Raw genomic sequence first — 22,269 nt, forward strand, 5'->3', positions numbered from 1 at the left:
CTGCGCCTGTGAAAGATCCCCAACATCCCTCGATGATGAGCCATAACTCAACCTGCGCCCACTATCCACATCTCGTGTCGGCCGATCATCAGTAATGGTCGATGGGCCTGGAAGATCAACAAAAATACTGATCCCAATCCTCTCGCGTAATGCCCGTGATCAACAATGGAGCTGACGGGGTCACCTGTGAAGTCCTTGGAGTGAGCTGAAGCTGAAGGCTGAATAACGGTATGCTGCTGTGAGAGTGGTCTGGCTCATGGAGGTCACCCGACTGATCAACTCCAACATCCTCAATATGTGCCTCAACGCCCCCTCGCTGGGGACCACCTCCACGCCCACTCCCACGACCTCGTGGGACACCCTACCTCGTGGGACATGCCTGCCACATCGACTACGTTCCGGCCCCACTGGTGGCCCATGATGGTACTGCTCTGGTGCCACATACTCATCCTCGTATCCTAATCGCTCATCATCTCGGGCTCGCCTCAATGTCCGGGAATCCAGATCGGTAACCTGCCGGCCATACTCCTGCAAAACAACTGCTCTCTCGCCGGTATGCTGCTCATCTGCAGTCCCAACTGGTGGAATAGATGCATGCCAATAGCCTGCACAACATGTAAAATATAAATTACGGAACGCTAGGTTAACGTTATAAGTAAGTATACCAAATAACATACCAGTGCCTCATGCCTCCCGGAGCATGGAACGTACCGACCGCCAGCGCGATAAATGGGATTCCCGATGAAAAGTCGGGTAACGCTGCGGTACCAGCCCATATAATCATGCTCATTCTCCGCCTGGTCAGGTGGAGGAGGGGGGAGGGGGAATCAGGTTATGTCGCTGGTCCCAAGTATCGATCTGTGCCTCTAGCCATGCCATATATGTCCGGTCCACCCTGGAACGATCATCCTACTAGTAATGTGTGATATGCCAGGCGGGCGGTAGCGGTACAAGCTGCGGGCGGCCAAACTAGCGAAGTACTCGCTCGGTGGCATGATGCTCCACAATATCAAGGCACATCAACGGGACGGAAGAGCTCAACATAATTCGGTCAGCCGAGCAATAATCGGGCAAACCGGCTATTAGCTCGTCGCTCTATGGCCTCCAAATGAACTATTAAGTAACAACAGAAAACGTGAGTATACGCAACACATATGAAGCCAGGCCAAGTAAACTTAGGTATACATTTACCTGTGCGCCCTCCAGCAAATCCAAGAAATCCCTGCACAAGGGGAGATTGTGTCGAGCCTTGTACTCTCGTCCATATCCCCGCCTATCAACCCACCTCCTAGCTAGAGGGATAAACGGAGGTGGTGCACTCGGAGCTAATGGTGGTAGAGGTGGCTGCAACTGCAGGAACAGCTCCCAGTCCCAAACCTAACATACAAAGTGAACGTAAAATTTAAGGTATATTTTTACTGGGTATGTTATAATGAATAGAGTATTCGAATATGTTTTCACCTGTAGCAGCGGCAAAAATCCAGCAACGTCACGCTGGGTGCCCATGCTCGCCCGGCACATCTGCCTGTACAAATAGCCGAGAACACCAACACCCCAGCTGTACTGGGGTAAATCATCTAGCCGCTCAAGATGATGAAGAAATCTTAAATTGACTAGGTTCCCCGAAGTGTTCGGGAACAAAACCCCTCCAAACATAAGGAGTAGCAGCAACCTCGTATACCGGTGAATATGAAGCTCCGGTGTATCGTCTGTGATGTCAGGGTGCAACGCCTCCGAAATGTTGTCGGACAGTCGTCAATTGCAGACGACTGTCCCTAACCAGTGCAGTCTCCTCCAGTGGCTGTAAATCGGTGAGCCGCTGCAGTATGTCCAGGTACTGCAAACTTGTCTGCTCTCTCATGGCATGCGGCAGAGCAACAGGGTGTCCATCAACGGGCAACCCATATATGACCTCCACATCCTGCAGCGAGATGGTGGCCTCGCCAATGGGCAAATGGAATGTGTGCGTCTCCAGTCGCCACTGCTCTATCAGGGCCGTGATCAACGATCAATTGAGCTGCAGCCGGCCGATCTCCACAATCCTATAAAAAACCCGTATCCTAGAGGCGTCTGACTATACGCGGATGGAGAGAGTGGTCCCTGAGAAAGCCTCACATGTCGTCTACTCTCCTGGCGCGGAACGTCTAGGCCAGTAACTGTCCCTCCCATATGTGGGACGACCTATGATCGCTCTGTAACAACAGTAGCTCCAGGATGGCAGGTCCGGGATGCAAATGCGGAACCTCCATGTCGTCTACTCTAAATTAAACAAGATTAATTACATTATTTTACTTTAATATGTTAGTTTATTATTTACATGTTAGTTTTATTATTTTATATGTTTGTTTGTAAATTAAATAATTAATTTTCATAATTATACAAGATTTAATTATTAAATATTCACATATAGGTTCCGGGCTCGATATTTGAGGCCCAGTAGCACCAAGATATCCTAAATTCTTGTGTTCATGATGAGAAAAGTTTTTCGATTTATCACTCAACATGTCTGCTATTTTAAATATTAGTTTATTATTTATATGTTAGTTTAATATTGTATATGTTAGTTTTATTAATTTATATGTTAGTTTAATATTGTATATGTTAGTTTTATTAATTTATATGTTAGTTTTATTATTATATATTTTTGTTATGACTCACTTATTTTTGACTATAATAAAATTAAATAATTAATTTTCATAATTATACAAGATTTAACTATTAAATATTCACATATGGATTTCGGGCTCTATATTTGAGGCCCAGTAGCACCAAGGTATCCTGAATTCTTGTGTTCATGATGAAATTTTTTTCTCGATTTATCACTCAACATGTCTGTTATTTTAAATGTTAGTTTATTATTTATATGTTAGTTTTATTAATTTATATGTTAGTTTTATTATTCTATATTTTTGTTTATGACTCACTTATTTTTGACTATAATAAAATTAAATAATTAATTTTCATAATTATACAAGATTTAATTATTAAATATTTACATATGGGTTCCGGGCTCGATATTTGAGGCCCAGTAGCACCAAGGTATCCGAGCAATATTGTTGTTTTCTCATATTATTTTCTTAGGATCGTTGACTAGAATTGGACAGAGTTTGTGTTTGAACTATTAGCTATTTTGACGTATTTTTGGGTATAATAGATACTTAAATGATTAATTTCAATAACTACAAGGATACTACGCTAAAGGTCACTACATTTTACTACGCTAAAGGGCACTATATTACAAATACATGTACTACATTAGGCCACAAGATACCACTAGAGGGAACTAAAATAACAATTTATCTATTTTACTAGTCTTTAAGCAAATAAATAATCAAAATCGGATAAAAATAATAAATAAATTTAATCACAAAACATACACGAAAATACATATACCACAGTAAAAAGTAACTAATTAATATTTTTTTAACAACTAATAATAATTTCTCTATTTTTACTATTTTTTAGCACACTAATATCATTATCCGGATAAAAATAACAAATTAGTTAAATCGCAAAACAATCACAAAACAACATAGAACACATTAAAAATAACTAATATGCATTTTTATACGAGTTTTAACAAAAACTAAGTTGGAATACCTCGATTTAAGATTTTTGGAAAGTTGAAGATTTGGTGATTTGGAGCCGAAACGAGCAACCTACAACGAAAGAATACCTTAGCTAGGATGAGGGACCGAGAATCTTTACTTTTTTGGGACGGGTGGGATCCACTCGAGATTTTTTGGTCGTTAATTGAGGGGAGGGGGGGGACCACTGTTCCTTAGTTTTTTTAAGGGAGGAGTTCTGTTTGGTGGGGGAAGGGAAGGGAAGGGAACGGGTTTAATATGTAGGTATATCGTCGTTTATTAAGGCGTTATACTATAGCGCCTTAATAAACGGTACTATACCTGGCCGTCTTTTCATATTCAAATATAGCGCCCTTTTAAAGGGCGCTATATGTATTTTGGTCACAATTTTTTTTTCCCCACCTATTTTTGTGTTTTGAGTCCAAAAATGTATTATTTTGGTTCCGGACTCCACGCATGATAACACTACCCCACCCAAGTACTCATGTTCCTAAAAATAGAGCCTAGAACCTAAATGTGGTCATTTTAGACTCAAATAACCGAAATGAGTGAAAAAAACAATGTGACCAAACTATATATAGCGCCCTTTAAAAGGGCGCTATACATATCCTTGATTAGGTATAGCGCCTTTATAAACGACGCTATACATATTTTGTGGGCCCACAAATAACTCTTCTGCGCTTAACTGACATAACAATAATTCAAATGGGTATACCTCAAAAAATTCGACCTCCCGGATTGGGCATTGCCTTATTTAAAGGCGTTAAGGATTTTGCAAAAATCTATTCAGAAATATTCTCAACTCCTGTTAAATTTTTCTTCTTGTTAAATTCTCAAGCATTTTGTCATAATATCCGAAAGAGCGAAAAGTAAGAGTTTCATTATATTGGGGGTGGGGAGGGGGGGGAGGGGGGTGAGGTTGTGGTGGCGAATAACTCAGTGAGCTATAGTTTATCTCCACAGTATCATGTTAAGTTGCCACTTATAATGGAGTACGATAAACTGGTATCGTTGTTGTGTAACAAAATGAGTGTGAGCAAACATTCGGTGAACCTTAAAGTAACCGGAAGATATCCGTATTCTGTCACTCAGCAAGGGGTTGCTTGTTACGCTGAGTTTAACATCGAGGATGATGAAACTTTGGGTGATTTTTTGAGGACTCCGGATGAATATCGAGAATTTCTTTTGATAAAAATGTTGGAAATGTACGTGAAGGTTGAAGACATTCGCAATAATGAGGTGGCGCAAAGTAGGGATAACCCTCAGTCATCGGGTGGTTATTTTGGAATAGTTTTTACCGAACAGGTTCCGGCTGAAAGAGTTTGGCCTGATTTAAACTTATCTCCACGGGCGAATGAGGAGCGAGGAAATAATTTCTCTCCTACTTTACATAATCCACAAGACGAGTGATAAACTTCAATTTTTCTTTGTGTTACGATGTTTATTTTTGATGTATTGAATTTGTATTAACACTCATATATTCCACATGGGGTACCGGCCAAATATGAATTTTACAAGTTATGAACCCACGCCCAGTTGAAATATGCGTAGTTCTGGTGTGTTGGATCATGGTGGTCCATCAGGGAGTCATCACCAATAGGATAATATCCATCATGGGATGTCAACACATTACGACTTGTAAGTGAAGTGATATAGCTATATGTAAAGTGTTTGACAATTTAAGTAGCTCATTATTTTGTTGTTTATGCAGTGAAAATGAGCAAGTTGAACCTCCTGTCCTGACTCAATTGCCCAAAGACTATATATTTAATCGGGATCTGACAGATGCACAGAGTCAGAAAGAGAACAGTGATTATGACAACAATTCTGGTGAGTCCGGAGATGACACACCCTTCCCTGATGAGGGTGGTGACGAGGAGGAAGAGAATGCTGGACCTGATTTGATGAGGGAGCATGCTCCACCCCCCGTTAGACCAAGAGTGTACGAGTCCCAAGTGCCGTTTTATTCAAGGGATATTCCCTACCTTGATCATTTGCCAAGTATGCTGGATGTGGATGCCCTCACAAGGGATACTCACGAAATTCGGACAACAATGTGGACGAGTCTAGACCAATGGTGCTGGCAAAGGGCATGTTTTTTCCAGATAAAACGCGCCTAAGCAGGCGGCGAAAATGTACAGCGTAAAAGAGTGTCGTGAGATGACGGTATGGGAGTCAACTCCGGATGTATACAAAGTTATTTGTCGTAGATGGTTTACGGGTTGTCATTGGATGCTGCGTGCGAGCAAGAAGAAACAAGTATGTGAAAAGTGGGTAAATACATTGGCATCCACACTTGTGAAATGGACACATTCAATGGGAATCACTTCAACTTGGATATTGACTTGATTTCTCTTGTCCTTATTCCACACATTGAAGCGTCCGTAAGGTACAAGATCAAAAAGTGTATTACATCCGTCCACCAGGAATATGGCTGTACCATTACCAAAAGAAAGGCATTTCTGGGGAGCAAACGTGCGTTTGAAGTTATTTATGGTAACTGGGATAAGTCATTTGCAACTCTACCCAAGTACATGGCCGCATTGCAATACTTTAACCCCGGGACCGTTGTTGAATGGAAACTTGGGCGGAGTCCGGAAATACCAGAATATATATTCAAATACGTGTTCTGGGCATTTAAACCAGCAATTGATGGTTTTCTGTATTGCCGGTCGGTAATATCCATAGACGACACTCATGTCTATAGAAAGTATGATATTAAGTTGTTGATCGCCGTTGCAGTAGATGCTAATGGAAGTATAATTCCTTTAGCTTTTGCTATTTGTGCCAATGAAAGGCAAAAAGGCAGGAGACACGGACACTATTTTTGAACCACTTGAAATATCACGTTGTCAAACAGCGTTCAGGTATTTGTCTAATATTTGATCGACATGGTGGTATTATATGTTCTGTAGAGAATTTGCCTGCATGGCAAGAACCGTATGCCTACCACCGTTACTGTGTGAGGCACCTGAAGGCCAATTTCCAGAAGGCACATCCCTATAAGGATTTGCATGATTTAATGTGGATGACTGCAACAGATCACCGAGAGCATAAATTCCGGAGGCACATGGAATCTATCAGGCATGAAGACGAGGCAGCCTATCATTGGTTGATGCGGCATAAGCCTGAAAAGTGGACTTTGCATGCAGATGGTGGTAGAAGATGGGGAATTCTGACTACAAATGTGTCAGAGTCTTTCAACGGGTTATTGAAGTCTGCACGAGGATTGCCTATCAGTGCCATGGTGCGAATGTTATTCAAGCAGATGGCGGAGAGGTTTGTTGAAAGTGCTGTAGCTGCAACGTCATTGATGGGAAGAGGTGTTGAATTTATGCCACAACCAATGAAAAGATTTGAGAAATACAGGCGGCGAGCATATTGGCATTTATTTTTACAGTATGATCACGACCGAAATATTTTTGAAGTTCGCACCGCTATCCATCAAAACCGGGGGAATAGTGTACATACCATAAATGAATCTAGAAGGTTATGCTCTTGTGGGAAATGATTCATCTACCACATGCCGTGCTCACATGCCATCAAGTGCTTTCAACATACAGGTTTAGGGCCAACCAACTACGTTGATAAACAATATAGTATTGCTGCATACTTAAACACCTATAGTAGGCAGTTGCAGCCAGTGAGTGCTGAGCATTATTGGCCACCGGAACTATTTAAAATGGTGTGTAACAAGAAGTTTTTGTGTCAGGGACAAGTGCAAAAAAGAACGCGTATACAGAGCCAAATGGATGTCGGTGATACCGTTTATGCGTGCAAATGTGGCATATGCTCGCAAACAGGACACGACCATCGTAAATGTCCTTCAGCTGGTTTGGGTGGCGGTGGTAATCCAACTCCTATGGAAGTTCATCTAAAGTGCCCAACTATCAAGGATACACGTAGTGTTTTATTTCCGTATTGTGGTTGTAATAAGTGTATGTACTTGTTTATGTTGCAAAATGTATCAAATAAAATTATGTTTTCATTGTTGTTAAATCTTATTGATATTTAACATTATCAGTGGAGTAAATTAATGAATTTCTCCCTCCCGTTCATGCTATCAAAAATAGTATTGGATTAAAAAGCCAAACTTATTACGTTGACTTTTGAATTTCAATCTAAATTTATTGGAAAGTTGAAGATTTGAATCCGAAACGAGCAACCCACAACGAGAGAAGACTTAGCTAGGATGTGAGACCAATAATCTTTACTTTTTGTGGGACGGGTGGGGTCCACTCGAGTTTTTTTGAGTCGTTAATGGGGGATTGCTGATTTGATTTTAAAAATGAGGGGGGAGGGGGGGGATTATTTTGGTTCTGTAACGCGGGGGAAAGGGAAGGGACGGATATTTGAAGGGGTATAACGCAGTTTATTAAGACTCTATAGTTTATTAAGGCGCTATATATATATCGCCTCAATAAACTGCGCTATATCTGTCCGTCTAATAAAAAATATGTATAATGCCCTTTTAAAGGGCATGCCCTTCTGAAGGGCGCTATATATAGTTTGATCGCATTGTGTTTATTCACTCATTTGGATAATTTGAGTCTAAAAAGACCACGTTTAAGTTCCCAACTTCCAAAAACATCTAAAGGATAAATATGTCAATTCTTCTCATCATAAATATACAGTAGCTTTGTGACTCAGTGATCTCTCACTTCAACTGTTCAACAGCAAAGTTGAAACTCCCAATTTGCATTGCCACGTTGAGTTCCAACAAAATTACATTGAACTAAGCACAGGGAAAAAAGTACTAGAAGTTAAAAAATCACGGATTTCAACCCCAAATTAGGCAAAAAACACAAAAAACCAAGAAAGAATCCGGTAGAAATTACCCTCTGCATGCCTGACATTTTCCACTTCACTCTCTTCTTACATCACCAGCACTGAAGTTATAATCTTTCAATTTGCTAAACTATTTTCAATTTCATTGGAGTGTTCTTTTGGGTTCTTGATTCTTGAGATTGAGTCTGCTGCTGGGAATGGCAGCTTCTTGTTCCTGTACTGCTTCCCAGAAAGAGGTGGAAGACAAGCTCACAGCTTATGGGATGAAGCTAATGAATCCTCCCTCTTCCATTGATGACCTCCGCAACTTTCTCCATGTAAAGATCAAATCTTTATTTGTTTTTATGCCCCCTATACATTAAAAGGGACCTTTCTTTCTGTGTGATATTAAAAGGGACCTTTCTTTCTGTGTGATATATTGCTGTTTGCAGTGATAGCTTATCAATTTTGTTCTGTTTTGTTAATGGAAAGGCTTTTTAGAGGCAATGGTTGCCTGTCAATTTGATAGATTTTTAATCCTTAGTTTCATTTCTGTTATTTGTTCAGTGCTGTTACACTATCTAGCTGGATAGTTCTTTAGCTCTAAATGGATATTTTCTGCTTTTTAATATTGAATTAGATGGAATTGAATCAGAAATGAGGTGGAAATGGGAATTGCTGTTTTAGTGTAATAAATTTGGAATTAAAAATGGAAGTTATCTATTTATTACTATATACATACAGCAACAACAACAACATACCCAGTTTAGTCCCACAAGTGGGGTATGAGTAGTGTAGGGTGGACTCTGCCTTTTTTCGGTAGAACCTCGGTTCAAGATATTTATTGCTATATTTTGATATTGGATATATATATTTGCAATTTATGGTTTACTGGGTATAAACTACAACTGTAATTGACAGCTTAATGTGTGTATTATTTTCTGGAAGTTGGTTTTGCTCATATTTTAATATGTTAAGGCATTGCAAGCTAACTCCTCCATTTTCCTTTTTTTTTTTGGGGGCTCAGAGAGTTGAATCCTTACTGAAAATGGTAGGTCAATGCCCTTCTGATTCAATGAAAAGTGCACTTCAACCTGTAATGAATGCACTAATCGAGAAAGAGCTTTTGAGGCATAACACCGAAGATGTCAAAGTTTTAGTTATTTGTTGTATTACTGAGCTTTTCAGAATAACTGCCCCACGTCACCCTTATGATGATGATAGACAAATGGAGGTACAAATATACCATTCTAGTTTGTCCTCTATTTTCTACAGTATGTTCACTTTTAACCTGATCAATTTGTTTGTCTCAAACTTATACATCCATTTACATTTTCTTTGCACATGCATGTATTCGCAATTCTCAGGAAATTCTTCAGCGTACTGTAATGGCATTGAAAAAGTTATCTGATGTTTCTGGCTGCATTTACTATAAGGTGGTCCAAATTCTTGAAATTGTTGCTAAAGTAAGGGCCTTTGTGATGTTGTTGGACTTTGAATGTGACACCTTAGTTATTGAGATATTCAAACTTTTCCTCGGGATTATCAGGTATTCTGTCAAAATTCTCTTTCTCATGGCTATTATCACCATTGCTTTCAGCCGCTCTCTCATTCTTCAATGTTACGTAGAGTGCTCATTCATTTCTTTCTGGCACGAAATCAACCAACTTTAGATTAAGTTTGTGTGAACTATAAATTTCATTAGGATTTTGCAGTGTGCTTTGAATTTTTAACTGCTTATCCATTAAGATGGAACATATATCGATCGATCCTTCTCAATTTATTGTCATGATTGTGGTATCTCTTGTATATATAATATATATAAGCCAAGTAGTAATTTGGCACTAACTAGCTCAAAAAGGTGGTAAGCTGAAATATACTTATACCTTGAAACGGTGCTCAACTGTATGTGCTATTCAGTATCTTGCATATACTCCATTCGCACTAAGCATGTAGGAGATGTTGACATTGTAAATCATACCATAGTGGATGAGCGTAAGGTTATTCTGGAGATAATATTTCTCTGATGGATGCTTACTAAGATAATATTTATGTTATATTTTCTATCAAGGCCCTACCATCCTCATAATGTATTCACTAAGATGGAAGAAATCATGACTCAGCTCATAGAAGACAGTGATGAACTCTCAGTAGAGCTTCTACGGCCAATTCTTGATAGTGTCAAAAAGGAAAATCAGGCAATAAACCTTTTCCTGTGAACCTTTTGTTTAAAATATTTCTTCGGAACTTTTTTTAACCCAATATTTTTTTTATCCAGATTGCTTCACCTGTTTCATCAAAATTGGGGGAGAAAGTCCTGGAAAAGTGTGCTGCCATTGTTAAACCTTATCTTGCAGAAGCCCTAAAGTCAATGAGTTTAAATCCTGATGACTGTGCTGAAATTGTTGCCTCAATATGCAATGAAATGCCAAAAGGAGAACAAATGGTACTTTGTATTCATAATTATCTCGTCTACACCTCAAACAAAGGTTTCTTGCTGCTTCTTTTTTTTGAAATAGAAAAAAAAATGCTTGCTTTTCTTGAAAGAAATGCTTATTGACATGATGCTTTGTTTAATGTTGATTCTTCACTTTCACTGTGTATATGTCCAAGCATTCATTTATACATATAGTGGAGAAAATACATTGTGATTAAAAATGTAGACTTTTCCTTCTTTCTTGTGCGGGATGGTAGTCGAGATTGGTCCTAATTAACTTCACGTCTCTTTTTAAACCTAGCCCCTCTGTCTCATTCCTACAGTTTTGCTCCAAATAAAATGCCAACCACATCCTCAGTTCATTATGCCTTAAAAATAGATTGTTATCTTTCTTAGGCCTAAGCCTACTGCAGTATAATTAACACACTAAAGGCTGCCACTGACAAATTGCACAGAAAATGGTATCATTGTATGCAGTTAGATTTGAAAGTATGATACATAATAAAGAAAGATATCAAACTTCAAATCACCAAGGAGACAACATCAAGATGTACCCTTTTATTATCTTTTCGTTTTTGGTTGTGGGAGGATTGAAAAACCAAGAGTTAAGAAAGGGAAGGCTAATGGTACACAAATTGCAGGAATGCTGTGCCGCTTAACTGGTTGGATTTTCTGATGATATGACTTAAAATATTTATAACACTTCAAGATACAGCTAGTGGAAGTTTATAGTATTTTCACGTGTGCAACTCGTAGTTCTCCTCAGGGATTAGGTCTTTCTGAACTGCCAGGAATATGGGGTTCTCGAATAATGCAAAACTTCGAACTTTAACCTATTTAGTTGCAGTTAGAGACATAGTACTGTTAAGAGAACATTTATTTCTGTCTCCTAGTGTCTGGCACATTTAGCTCGAAGATGTATAATCTGGATGCATCCGCCTTGCACTAGTGAAAGAAAATTAAACTGACTTCCTCCCTTAGAGGTGAATAAAACTTGTAAATCATTTCATATTCGCTGCAGGCACAGGTGTTGCAGAGCTGTGATTGTCATAACAAAGTAAACATACAGTTTTTAACGAAAGTTTTCCTTTGCAGAATCTTGACCAGTTATCCTTATTGTAAACATACATCACTTAGAGGAATGGTTAGAGCCAAATTAGAATAACGATACTCAACTTAGATTTAGAGTACTCTAGTGTTGAATGTAGTTAGCAAGATTTGAGACGCAAAGTGCACCTCATGCTGAATGCAGTTATTGCAGTATTGGCTCTAACGAAATATTTGGCCAAAAGAGCATGGGAATGCAATGGAGACTATAAGTGCTTGTATTGTGTTTTATTTTAATTAGTAAGCTACAACTGTTTCATATATGCATAGATAACGGTACTCACAGATTTCGTTCTTTCTTTTTTCTTTTGTAAAACTTTGTCGATCAGATGGCAAATGAAAATGCACCTGATACTCGACATCCTATAAAAGTTGGTCAATCCGATTCAGAATTTTGTGAGCCAGCGCTGCAGGATGACACTCACATGGAGCAGCTAAAGGTTACTTGTACAATGAATGTCATGAAACCTGTCAATCCAGAAGATGTGCAACCAGCAACAAATGCCGAAGTAGTTTCAAGGAGGAGTAGTGAACTTACAGGTAGTGGTGGCCAGCATTCTTCGGCGTCCAAAAAGCCTGAGATTAGCAATGGAAGTCATGGTCATTGGGATCAGCCCAAAAAGAAAGAGATCCTGACAAATGAGGATGCTCACCTAGGTGTGTTAGTTCCAGAAGGAGACGTGCTGCAATCCCAAGTTAAGAAAAAAGGTTCTCTTCATTTAGGTCTTACTGGGGAAGAGAGAACCAAGCACACAGTTTGTGCCAAAAGAAATCAAGGAAGGAGCTCAAGGAAGAATGAGTTTGCTTCCAATTACGATGCAGATAGCAAATCTGAATTTAGCACCAAAAGTGAAGAAGGAAACATCAGTGACTATGAGGAGCCATCACTGGAACTAATTGATGGAAGGAAAAAGAAGAAAAAGAGAAATTCTTTTAAGATGCTTGATTTTGACGATTCTGGAGATGAGGTTGACATCAATACAGCTCAGTAATAGTTATTTCAAGATCTTCGCTAATTTAATTTTTGCGACGTATAGATTATCAATTACTTTCCTTTTGCAATTCTATTTTTTACTTGTGAGCTGTACAGGCAACTAAACTATCAGTCAGATATGAAAATAACTTAAACGGATGTGCTAATTATCAACCCTGGAGGAAGTTGACCACAGGCAAACATGAGGTACTGATGTACCACTATATATAGCTGTAATTCTTATCTATGTAACCTCCATAGATGCAATTATCAGAGCTTGCATGTATGGTTGTAAATTGTTGAAGTGTTTTAATACTGATTTCGTATCTCACATTTTGCTACTTCAGTGCTTTTCCTAAGAACTTCCCTTCACAGGCAAACTAGTTTTTAGCTCTCTATTGTGCCAGAACTTGCAGAAAAATAATTTGTCCCTCTTTTGAAATTAGAGCAGATACCAGTCTTTCCTTTATTTCATTAGATTTTGTAGAACTGATTTTGTAGACCCTATTCTTTTGTTCTGAAAGTGGTTCTCCAGACGAGAGAGGATTGGCTTAGTGGTTGAGGGGCTGTGTCACGCTGGGGTTAGTGGGGAACCACAGTTGATTCAGGGGGGTGAAAAGGGGATTAAAAGGATTTTTCTAAAAGAAGCGGTTCTGAATTCTTTCATGTCTGAAGTACCTGTGGCTCTAATTTTTTCATTCAGGATTCTAAATGGCGCCGTAACATCAAACGTTATGGTGAAGAACTGGTTGGTGCTAGAATAAAAGTTTGGTGGCCATTGGATGAAAAGTAAGTTCTTTAGAATATTTATGTGAGGACTGCAACACAATCGTAAATTTTGTGTACTAATAACACCCACTCACCCAACCATCCTGCGAGCACACTCTTTTCAGGAACTTGTTGTAGCTTTCAGTTATTGACTCACATTTTCTGTTATTGAGTCTAGCTACATGTTCTCATCATAGAGTTTCTCTTTGTAGGTTTTACGAGGCAGCCATTTCTTCTTTTGACCCTGTGAAATGGAGACACAAGGTGACGAGAATATTATGAAGCCTTGTCATTGCTTCTCTAATTCATACTTTTCTTTAAGTTACTCTGGTGTTTTTGGTATGATGGAGGTCATTTTCTATGAAAAATGGTTTGTTGGAAAATATTTTCCATGGAAAAGATTTTTCCTTTATTATGTGACTTGTGAGTGGAAAATATTTTCATTAATTATAATATCAGCAAATTGGAGAGTGTCTCTGTCACGACCCAAAACTAGCCTGTTGTGATGGCGCCTAACGTGGTACTGACACTTTCAAAATACCTCCAACATTTTTTTAATGAAAAATAAGAATAACACAGGTTTTAATCAACAAAACTCTCAAAATGGATAGAAAGTCAAAACCAATTCAGAAATTCCCAACATCGGGGTGTCAACCGAGTGCATGAGCGTCTAAACATCACAAATCTGGGAGTACTGTCTATAATAGTCTAAAACTAAATACATAAAATGGAAAGATAGGGAATGAGAGACAAGGTCTGCGAAACGCCGGGCAACTACCTTGAAATCTCCCAAAAGATCAACTGCGCAAAGGAATCAACACTTACCGTGTCCGGAAACACCTGGATCTGCACACGAAGTGCAGGGTGTAGCGTGAGTACAACCAACTCAGTAAGTAACAAGACTAAATAAAGGACTGAAACGAGCTTCACAGTTATAATTCAATTATATTAATTTAAACATAGGAAGATAGACATGCTTTCAAGTTCGACAATTTAGGCCATAACAATTAATCCATGTCAAGTTCAAGTGAAACATAATATAATCTCTCTCAGAAATTACAAGACGGTGATATATGACAACTGAAGTGCAACAGAAATGAAAGTCAAATGCATCCTCTTAGAGCAACAGTCACTCAGTCCTCCCATTCACTCCAACCTCACAATCACAGGTACCTGCGCTCACGGGGTGTGTACAGACTCAGGAGGGGCTCCTTCATCCCAAGCACTGTAACAAGCCAATCATGGCATAAATCAATGAAACATGCTGCGACGTGCAGCCCGATCCCATAAATATCCTCAAAATCAGGCCCTCGGCCTCACTCAGTCATCAACCTCTCCAGTCTCTCGGGGCTCTCAGAAATCATGAAAATCAGCCTAAACAGAAATGATATAATGTATCAACAAGGAACAATAGAGACTAAGATATGATATGCAAATGAAACTGTGACCGAGTACAAAACAACAATTTAGCAGATAATTTAACATGTACACGACTTATGTGGGTCCCTACAGTGCCAACACATGGTCTAAACATGATTTCTAACATGATTTGTAGTTCAATTTCTCTAATAAGTGGAGAATGTACGGATAACAACAGATTATTCAACTACATAGTTCCATGGAATTAACCAAGTTACAATTCCTACGGTGCACACCCACACGCCCGTCACGTAGCATGTGCGTCATCTCAAAACCAAACACATGACGGGTTTCATACCCTTAAAACCAAATTTAGAAATGTTACTTACCTCAATCCGAGCAAATCTCTACTCCAAACACACCCTTGCCTCGTGAAACGGCCTCCGAATGCCTCGAATCTAGCCACAAACAATTCGATATAATCAACACGGGCTAAAGGAATCAATTCCAGAAGAAAAATACTAAGTCATTAATCAAAAGTCAAAAATCGACTCAAAAGCCGGCCCCCGGGCCCACGTCTCGAAATCCGTTAAAAGTCACAAAACCCGACAGCCCATTCAATCATGAGTCCAACCACACCAAATTGACCAATATCCGACACCAAATCGTCACTCAAATCCCCAAATCAAACTATCCAAATCCCTAGCCTCAAACTCCCAAATTCCACCTTAAATACACACAAGCTAGGTGGGAAATTCAATGGGGAAACAAGATTATTGATAAAAAATGAGCACAAGGGACTTACCTCAAGAAACCCCTCAAAAATCCTCTCAAGAATCGCCCAAACCCGAGCTTGAAATGTTTAAAATGAAGCAAAATCGCGAACCCTCGTTTTTAAATAATCTGCCAAGCATTCACGCTTCTGCGGCTACTTTAGCCGCTTCTGCGGCACCGCTTTTGCGGTCCATCCTCCTCGTCTGTGGAGGCCGCTAAGCCGCCCAGTCGCTTCTGCGGTCGAACCCCCGCTTCTGCAGGCGCGCATCTGCGCAAGCAAACCCGCTTCTGCGGACCAGCCTCATCACTCCTACTTCTGCTTATGCGACCCTCCAAGCGCAGGTGCGAGTCTGCATATGCGGAATACCTTCCGCATCTGCGTTCCACAGTCCCCAGTCCAATCCTCCGCATCTGCGCAACACAGCCCGCACCTGCGAGCTCGCACCTGTGCGAGCACCTGCGATCAAAGCTCCGCAGGTGCGGTTACACCAACACAGTCCCAGCTTCAGCAGTCTTTCAAACTCAAACTTTGATCCGAAAACCATCTGAAATCAACCTGAGGCCCCCGGGACCTCAACCAAACATATCAACAAGTCCTAAAACACGATACGAACTTTAGTCGATCCCTCTAATCACCTTAAACAACATCAAAAACACGAATCGTATCACAATTCAAGCCTATTGAAACTAAAGAATTCCAACTTCTACAAACGACGCCGAAACCTATCAAATCACGTACGATTGATCCCAAATTTTGCACTCAAGTCACATTTGATATTACGGACCTACTCCAACTTCTGGAATCGGAATCCGACCCCGATATCAAAAGTCCACTCCCGGTCAAACTTTTCAAAAATTCAATTTTCTCCATTTCAAGCCTAATTCCACTACAGACCTCCAAATCACAATTCGGACACGCTCCTAAGTCCAAAATCACCCAACGGAGCTAACAGAACCATCAAAACTCCATTCCGGAGTCGTTTACTCATAAGTCAACATTCGGTCAACCATTTCAACTTAAGCTATCAACCTATGTTGCGCGGATTCTCCAAAATGTAGCCATACCCGTATCGGATCCTTAAAAAATGCACTACTTTTGGAGTGTCCGACACGTATCCGGCCATATTTTCGGAGAGTCCGAGCAACATAGCTTTCAACCTTGAGACTAGGTGTCTCATTTCATTCCAAAATCACTCCGGACCAGAGCCGACTACCCCGTCAAGTCACATAACAGCTATAAAGTACAAAATGAGCAGTCAATGGGGGCACGGGGCTACAACTCTCAAAACGACCGGCCGGGTCGTTACAGTTTCGATGAAACTTTTGAGTACTAGAGATTAATAATAACGTCTAAAGGTTAGTTGAAACAAGTATTATGAAGTTAAAAGTTACGATTGTTGTAAATTTTCGCTCATAAGCGAGGGAAGTCATTTCCTTCCGTCATACCAAACACCAGAAAATGATTTTGGAAAACACTTACTCATGAAAAACATTTTTGCCATTTTAACTCATGTCTAACACACTTTATATGTTCGATTTTATATTTCACTCTTTTTTAAAAATATATTCAAATATCTAGTGTGAAGATATGGTCCTCGAGTCTAAGTTAACCACTAAAGTTTGTTCATGAGGGGATTGCGCAAGACTATTTTTTTTGATTTTGCACCGGGTGTCCGAGTCTCTTTGAGCCCCGACTAATCCCGAGGGTGCACAGGCCCTCGGCAAGGAGTTTCCCGCAAGTGCACCACGGTTAATTCAGGTTTTACCCAGTCCGATGGCCCTCAGAAATTGTTTGCACCCAGTGGGTTTCGAACTTGAGACCTTGAAAGGAGCAAACCCCAAGGCTCAAGTCAATTGCCACCAGGCCAACCCCTGAGGGTTGGGATTGCGCAAGACTATAAGGAGACCACAACTCATTTCCTCAACTGATGTGGAACTCTAACTCACTCTAACATCCCCTCGCACGCCTAGGCCTTCCAAAGGCTTCCAACTGGAGCGTGGGCAATATATCAGGGGCCCAAATAGGGATGGATCTGCCTTTGAAGCCATGTAAAAATATAGACCTTTGGCCTAACTCAACCCAAAAGCTAGCTCATGAGGGGAGGATTGTCAACACCATATAAGAAAACCACAGCACATTGCCTCAACCAATGTGAGACTTTAACCCACTCTAACATGCACGTACACCACCACAACAATAGTAGTAGTAGTAGTAGTAGTAATAATAATAATAATAAATAAGACTTAAGTCAAAAAAAATATTCTCTTATTACTGCTAATATATCTGTTAGTAAAACTAAGTCTATCTTCATTTTGAGTCAAATGAGGTGACATACACTAGGGAAAGGCCAAGTCTATTTAACTGTTCAAATTCAATAACTGCCACATAAATCCCCTTTTACATACATATACGACATTGCAGTTCAGAAGACCTCTGTGTTGTAGACCTTATTCATAGCCAACCAAGGGAAAGATATACTGATAGTGAAGTAGCAATCCTATCTAACTTGAACAATGTTTTATTGGCTTTAACACTTTGCAAAAGTTCCTCCTGAACGTTCTAATGACCCATGCTCTTTTGATGTTTCATTTTTAGGTCTTATATGATGATGGTGATATAGAAAACTTGATATTACATGAAGAGCGATGGGAGATGCTTGAAGACAATTCATCTCAAAAGGTTCTTCACCTGTCTAATATACTGTTATCTCTGACAGATTTCATATTCTTGTTGCATTACATCTGTTTGTGATGTTATTCTTTTTTGTGCATTCTGTTCAGAGCAGCCCAGTAATAGTTATTTTTGCTAATTTTAATTTTGCTATGTACGGATTATCAATTACTTTCCTTTTACAATTCTCTTTTTTACTTGTAAGCTGTACAGGCAACTAAACTTAATGCCAGAGATGCTGATCTACCACTATATTTAGCTGTAGTTCTTATATGTGACCTCCATATATGCAATTATCAGAGCTTGCATGCGTGGATGTAAATTGTTGAAATGCTTCATATACTGATTTCATATCTCATAGTTTGGCACTTGACTGATAAGAACTTTCCTTCACAGGATAACTAGTTTTTAGCTCTCTATAATGTGCCAAAACTTGCAGAAAAATCAATTCCCCTCTTTTCAACTTAGAGCAGTCTTTACTTTATTTTTATTGTGGAACTGACGGAAATTCTGTTTTAGACCCAATTCTTTTGCTCTGAAAGTGGTTCTCCAGACGAGAGAGGATTGGCTTAGTGGTTAGCTGCCTCCTCCTTCAACCTGTGGGTTGAGGGGCTGAGTCACGCTGGGGTAGGGGTGGGGGAACCACGGTTGATTCAATGGGGTTGAGAAGGGGATTAATAGGATTTTTTGTGAAAAAAGTGGTTCTGAATGCTTTCATGTCTGAAGCACTCGTGGCTCTAATTTTTTCATTCAGGATTCTAAAAGGCGTCGTAACATCAAACGTTATGGTGAAGAATTGGTTGGTGCTAGAATAAAAGTTTGGTGTCCATTGGATGAAGAGTAAGTTATCTAGAATATTGATGTGAGAACTGCAACACCATTGTGAAAATATTGATGTCAGATGACATCTTCAATTTCATTTCCACCAGTTCGCCTTTTACTTTGTCTTGAATAAGAACGAATAATCTAGCTACATTTTCTCATCTTAAATTTTCTCTTTGTAGGTTTTACGAGGCTATCATTTCTTCTTTTGATCATGTGAAAAAGAGACACAAGGTAACGAGATTATAATGAAACCTTGTCATTGTTTCACTAATTCATAATTTTCTTTATGTTACTCTATATGTTCCATTTTACTTGTACACTTCTTATTTTGAGATATATTCAAATGTTTAATGCATGTACGACTATAACAATAATAATAATTCAACATCATCTATCTGTTTGAACCCTTGTATCATATGTTTCCTTATCAAAAATTATTTCAGGTAAAGACCAAGTGAACAAAAATTCTCCTACCACTGCTAATATATTTGTTAGTAAAACTAACTCTATCTCCATGTTGAGCTAAATGGGGTCGCATAAACTAGGGAATGTCCAAATCTATTTAGCTATTCAAATTCAAGATCTGCCACATAAATCCCTTTTTACATAGAGGTACGACCTTACAGTTTAGAAAACCTCTTTTTAATAGAGCTTATTCATAAGTACACAAGGAAAGGAAATATCTGCTGATTGTGAGGTATAACAATCTTATCTATCTTGAACCATGTTTTATTGGCTTAAACATTTTGCAAATGTAAATTCTAAACGACCCGTACTGTTTTGGTGTTTCCTTTATAGGTTGTACATGTTGATGGTGAAGTAGAAATCTTGAAACTACATAACGAACGGTGGGAGATGCTTGAAGACAATTCATCTCAAAAGGTTCTTCACCTGTCTGATATACTGTTCTCTCAGACATTTCATATTCTTGTTGCGTTATATTTGTATATGATGTTATTCGTTTCGGTTCAATCTGTTCAGGACAATGAAATAAACATTCAAGGCCATGCTGTTTCATCTGTTACGTAAGTATTGAATCTAAAATTCATTATAACATTTGGGATATCCAGCTTTGGTTGTTGTGCTTTCCTAGTTCCTACAAAATTATTTGTTTCCAGCGCATCGTATCAATATTCTTGTGCTGCTCTTAGAATAGCTCCACGTTTCTTCTCAATTTACTATATTTCCATTAAAAAATCGTGCCTGCTCCATGCAACTGTGATTATGGGGGAGTTCAGGCATATCTCTGCTTAGTAGGGCAAGCCTTTTTGGTCCTAGCAGTAGCTTAGATAAAAACAATTCCATTTATGTAAATCTTTGTTTGGATATTCAAGTTAAAGCAAAACAAACTATTTATGCATGTCACTGTATGGAGAGTCTGAGGCTATTATCAGCCTTCTTTACTTTAATGTTGTCAAAGTGTGACTGATCACAGCAAATCTCACCACCTGAAAGATTTGGGCAGGGAAAGTGATAAAACCCCACCTGTGAAGACTTATTTTAGAAGAAAGCGTGAAAGAGGAGATCAAGATTTCGTCAGCCTTGACCAAGTCTAACTTCTTCAATACGTAGCTACCATTCCTACCCACTATCAGATCAGACATTAGAGTTTTCTTAGTCATTTGTCGTAAAAAGTATGTATCCTATAAATATCTAGTTAGGATTATATTGGTATGTTTGAATATTTGCATCTGGGAGTTTTATCCACTCCATGCGGACAAATTTATTGGCTGTAAATTGTTTTTAAGATTCTCGCAAGAATTTTCCTTCTATTCAGTCACTTCCATTGAAATTTCCAGCATCAAATAAAAGTTAATGTTGGCAAATGGCAATGTCTGAAATATCAAGCAAGTTTCACCACCTGACTTGACCAGAGGAGGTATATGTGATTAATGTGTTTGACATATACTCATTTTGCATTTTCTTTTCTCTTTTCCAATCAAAGGAAGATAACGTTGTTATACTCTAGTCATTTCTTAATTTCAAGCACGGGGTCAGGACAATCTTTCTCCAACAGAGGCAATAAGTCGTAGTTGTTGCTTATTATTGACATTTTAAGGCTTTTGGTTGATGGAACTGGAGCAAGTTTTCAAAGAAGAAAGCAAAAAAGAAACTCCTCAACAGGGCCGAACATCTCTTTATCCAAGAGGTCTTTCTGTTTGTTACACTTGTACCCTGTAGTTGCACTCTGAACTCAAAGTTCGATGGTATTTTGACAAGCTGTAGTTTCTATCTGCATAAAGAAATCATGTAAAATACTAGTCAGGTTTATGACATTATTTGGTTCACAAGTTACAATTCATAATTTATGATTTCCTGTGACACAGCAATACAAATGTGAATTTTGTCTTACAAAATAAAGAAGGGTGACTTTACTCTATAAATTTTATTAGTTGGATGATCATTTGAGCAATCTAACTCACTACTATTAGCTTCTATGGCCTAATTCATACCGAATAAGAGAAGACATGTGATGTGATTTTAATAATTAATTGAAGGGGTTGGTTCATACAAGTTTCTATTAATGGATCAGTGAAGTTGAAAGTCGTGCAAAATGTAAAAGCAATCATGTTATGATTCTAATCCCAGCATGATATGTAGGAGTATATTCGTAGTACAGTGGCGTGCTTTCATATCTTCAGCACAAGTTATTCCTATTATAATTAGACTATTATTGGTTAGCTTTCTTTGTGCTACTACTATGTATTGAACACACTGCACATGTTATTCGTTTTAGTAATGAGTCAGTGCTGTGCTACATTATATTGAAAAGACGGCATTGGTTGAGTATTGGACTCTGCTTTTGTGGCCAAACCTAACGAATAAATAATATGTGTCTTATTCTTATATGCATTATCATCATTTAAATATAATTAATTAACTGTTCGCTCTTCAATTTTATCACTTAACAATGATAAGCTATTGTAATTTGGTGTTGACATTCGCTGTGAATAAGTTCTTTCGTCACTTAACATTCGTCGAAGGTTTAATTTGACTCCAC

The 22,269-nt window shown here is 38.9% G+C and overlaps 1 protein-coding gene across 5 annotated transcripts; it reads left to right on the forward strand.

The window, feature by feature from the left end:
* The first annotated feature begins 8,190 nt into the window (after window positions 1-8,190).
* On the forward strand, window positions 8,191-21,044 carry LOC104088058 (sister chromatid cohesion protein PDS5 homolog D-like). Of its 5 annotated transcripts, none has more exons than XM_070177840.1 (15): window positions 8,192-8,692; window positions 9,382-9,588; window positions 9,722-9,903; window positions 10,426-10,552; window positions 10,633-10,800; window positions 12,228-12,866; window positions 12,989-13,078; window positions 13,575-13,660; window positions 13,852-13,903; window positions 18,369-18,452; window positions 19,198-19,283; window positions 19,448-19,499; window positions 20,067-20,150; window positions 20,250-20,293; window positions 20,724-21,044. In XM_070177840.1, exons 1-15 carry the CDS (start codon window positions 8,573-8,575, stop codon window positions 20,740-20,742), a joined length of 2,040 nt encoding a protein of 679 aa, XP_070033941.1. In that variant the 5' UTR covers window positions 8,192-8,572; the 3' UTR covers window positions 20,743-21,044. The 5 variants fall into 5 exon arrangements, with proteins under 5 accessions (XP_070033944.1, XP_070033941.1, XP_070033942.1 ...); XM_070177839.1 differs by having other exon boundaries at window positions 8,193-8,692; window positions 20,734-21,044; XM_070177841.1 differs by lacking the exons at window positions 13,575-13,660; window positions 13,852-13,903 and having other exon boundaries at window positions 20,734-21,044.
* The last annotated feature ends 1,225 nt before the right edge of the window (window positions 21,045-22,269 follow it).

Source organism: Nicotiana tomentosiformis, chromosome 6 (assembly GCF_000390325.3).
Source record: "Nicotiana tomentosiformis chromosome 6, ASM39032v3, whole genome shotgun sequence".
NCBI lineage: Eukaryota > Viridiplantae > Streptophyta > Magnoliopsida > Solanales > Solanaceae > Nicotiana > Nicotiana tomentosiformis.

Coding starts and splice junctions, on each gene's coding strand:
- LOC104088058 (XM_070177839.1), top strand. CDS start 8,573: ATGGCAGCTTCTTGTTCCTGTACTGCTTCCCAGAAAGAGGTGGAAGAC. Junction 9,589..9,721: donor ATGATGATAGACAAATGGAG/GTACAAATATAC, acceptor CGCAATTCTCAG/GAAATTCTTCAGCGTACTGT. Junction 9,904..10,425: donor CTTTTCCTCGGGATTATCAG/GTATTCTGTCAA, acceptor TTTTCTATCAAG/GCCCTACCATCCTCATAATG.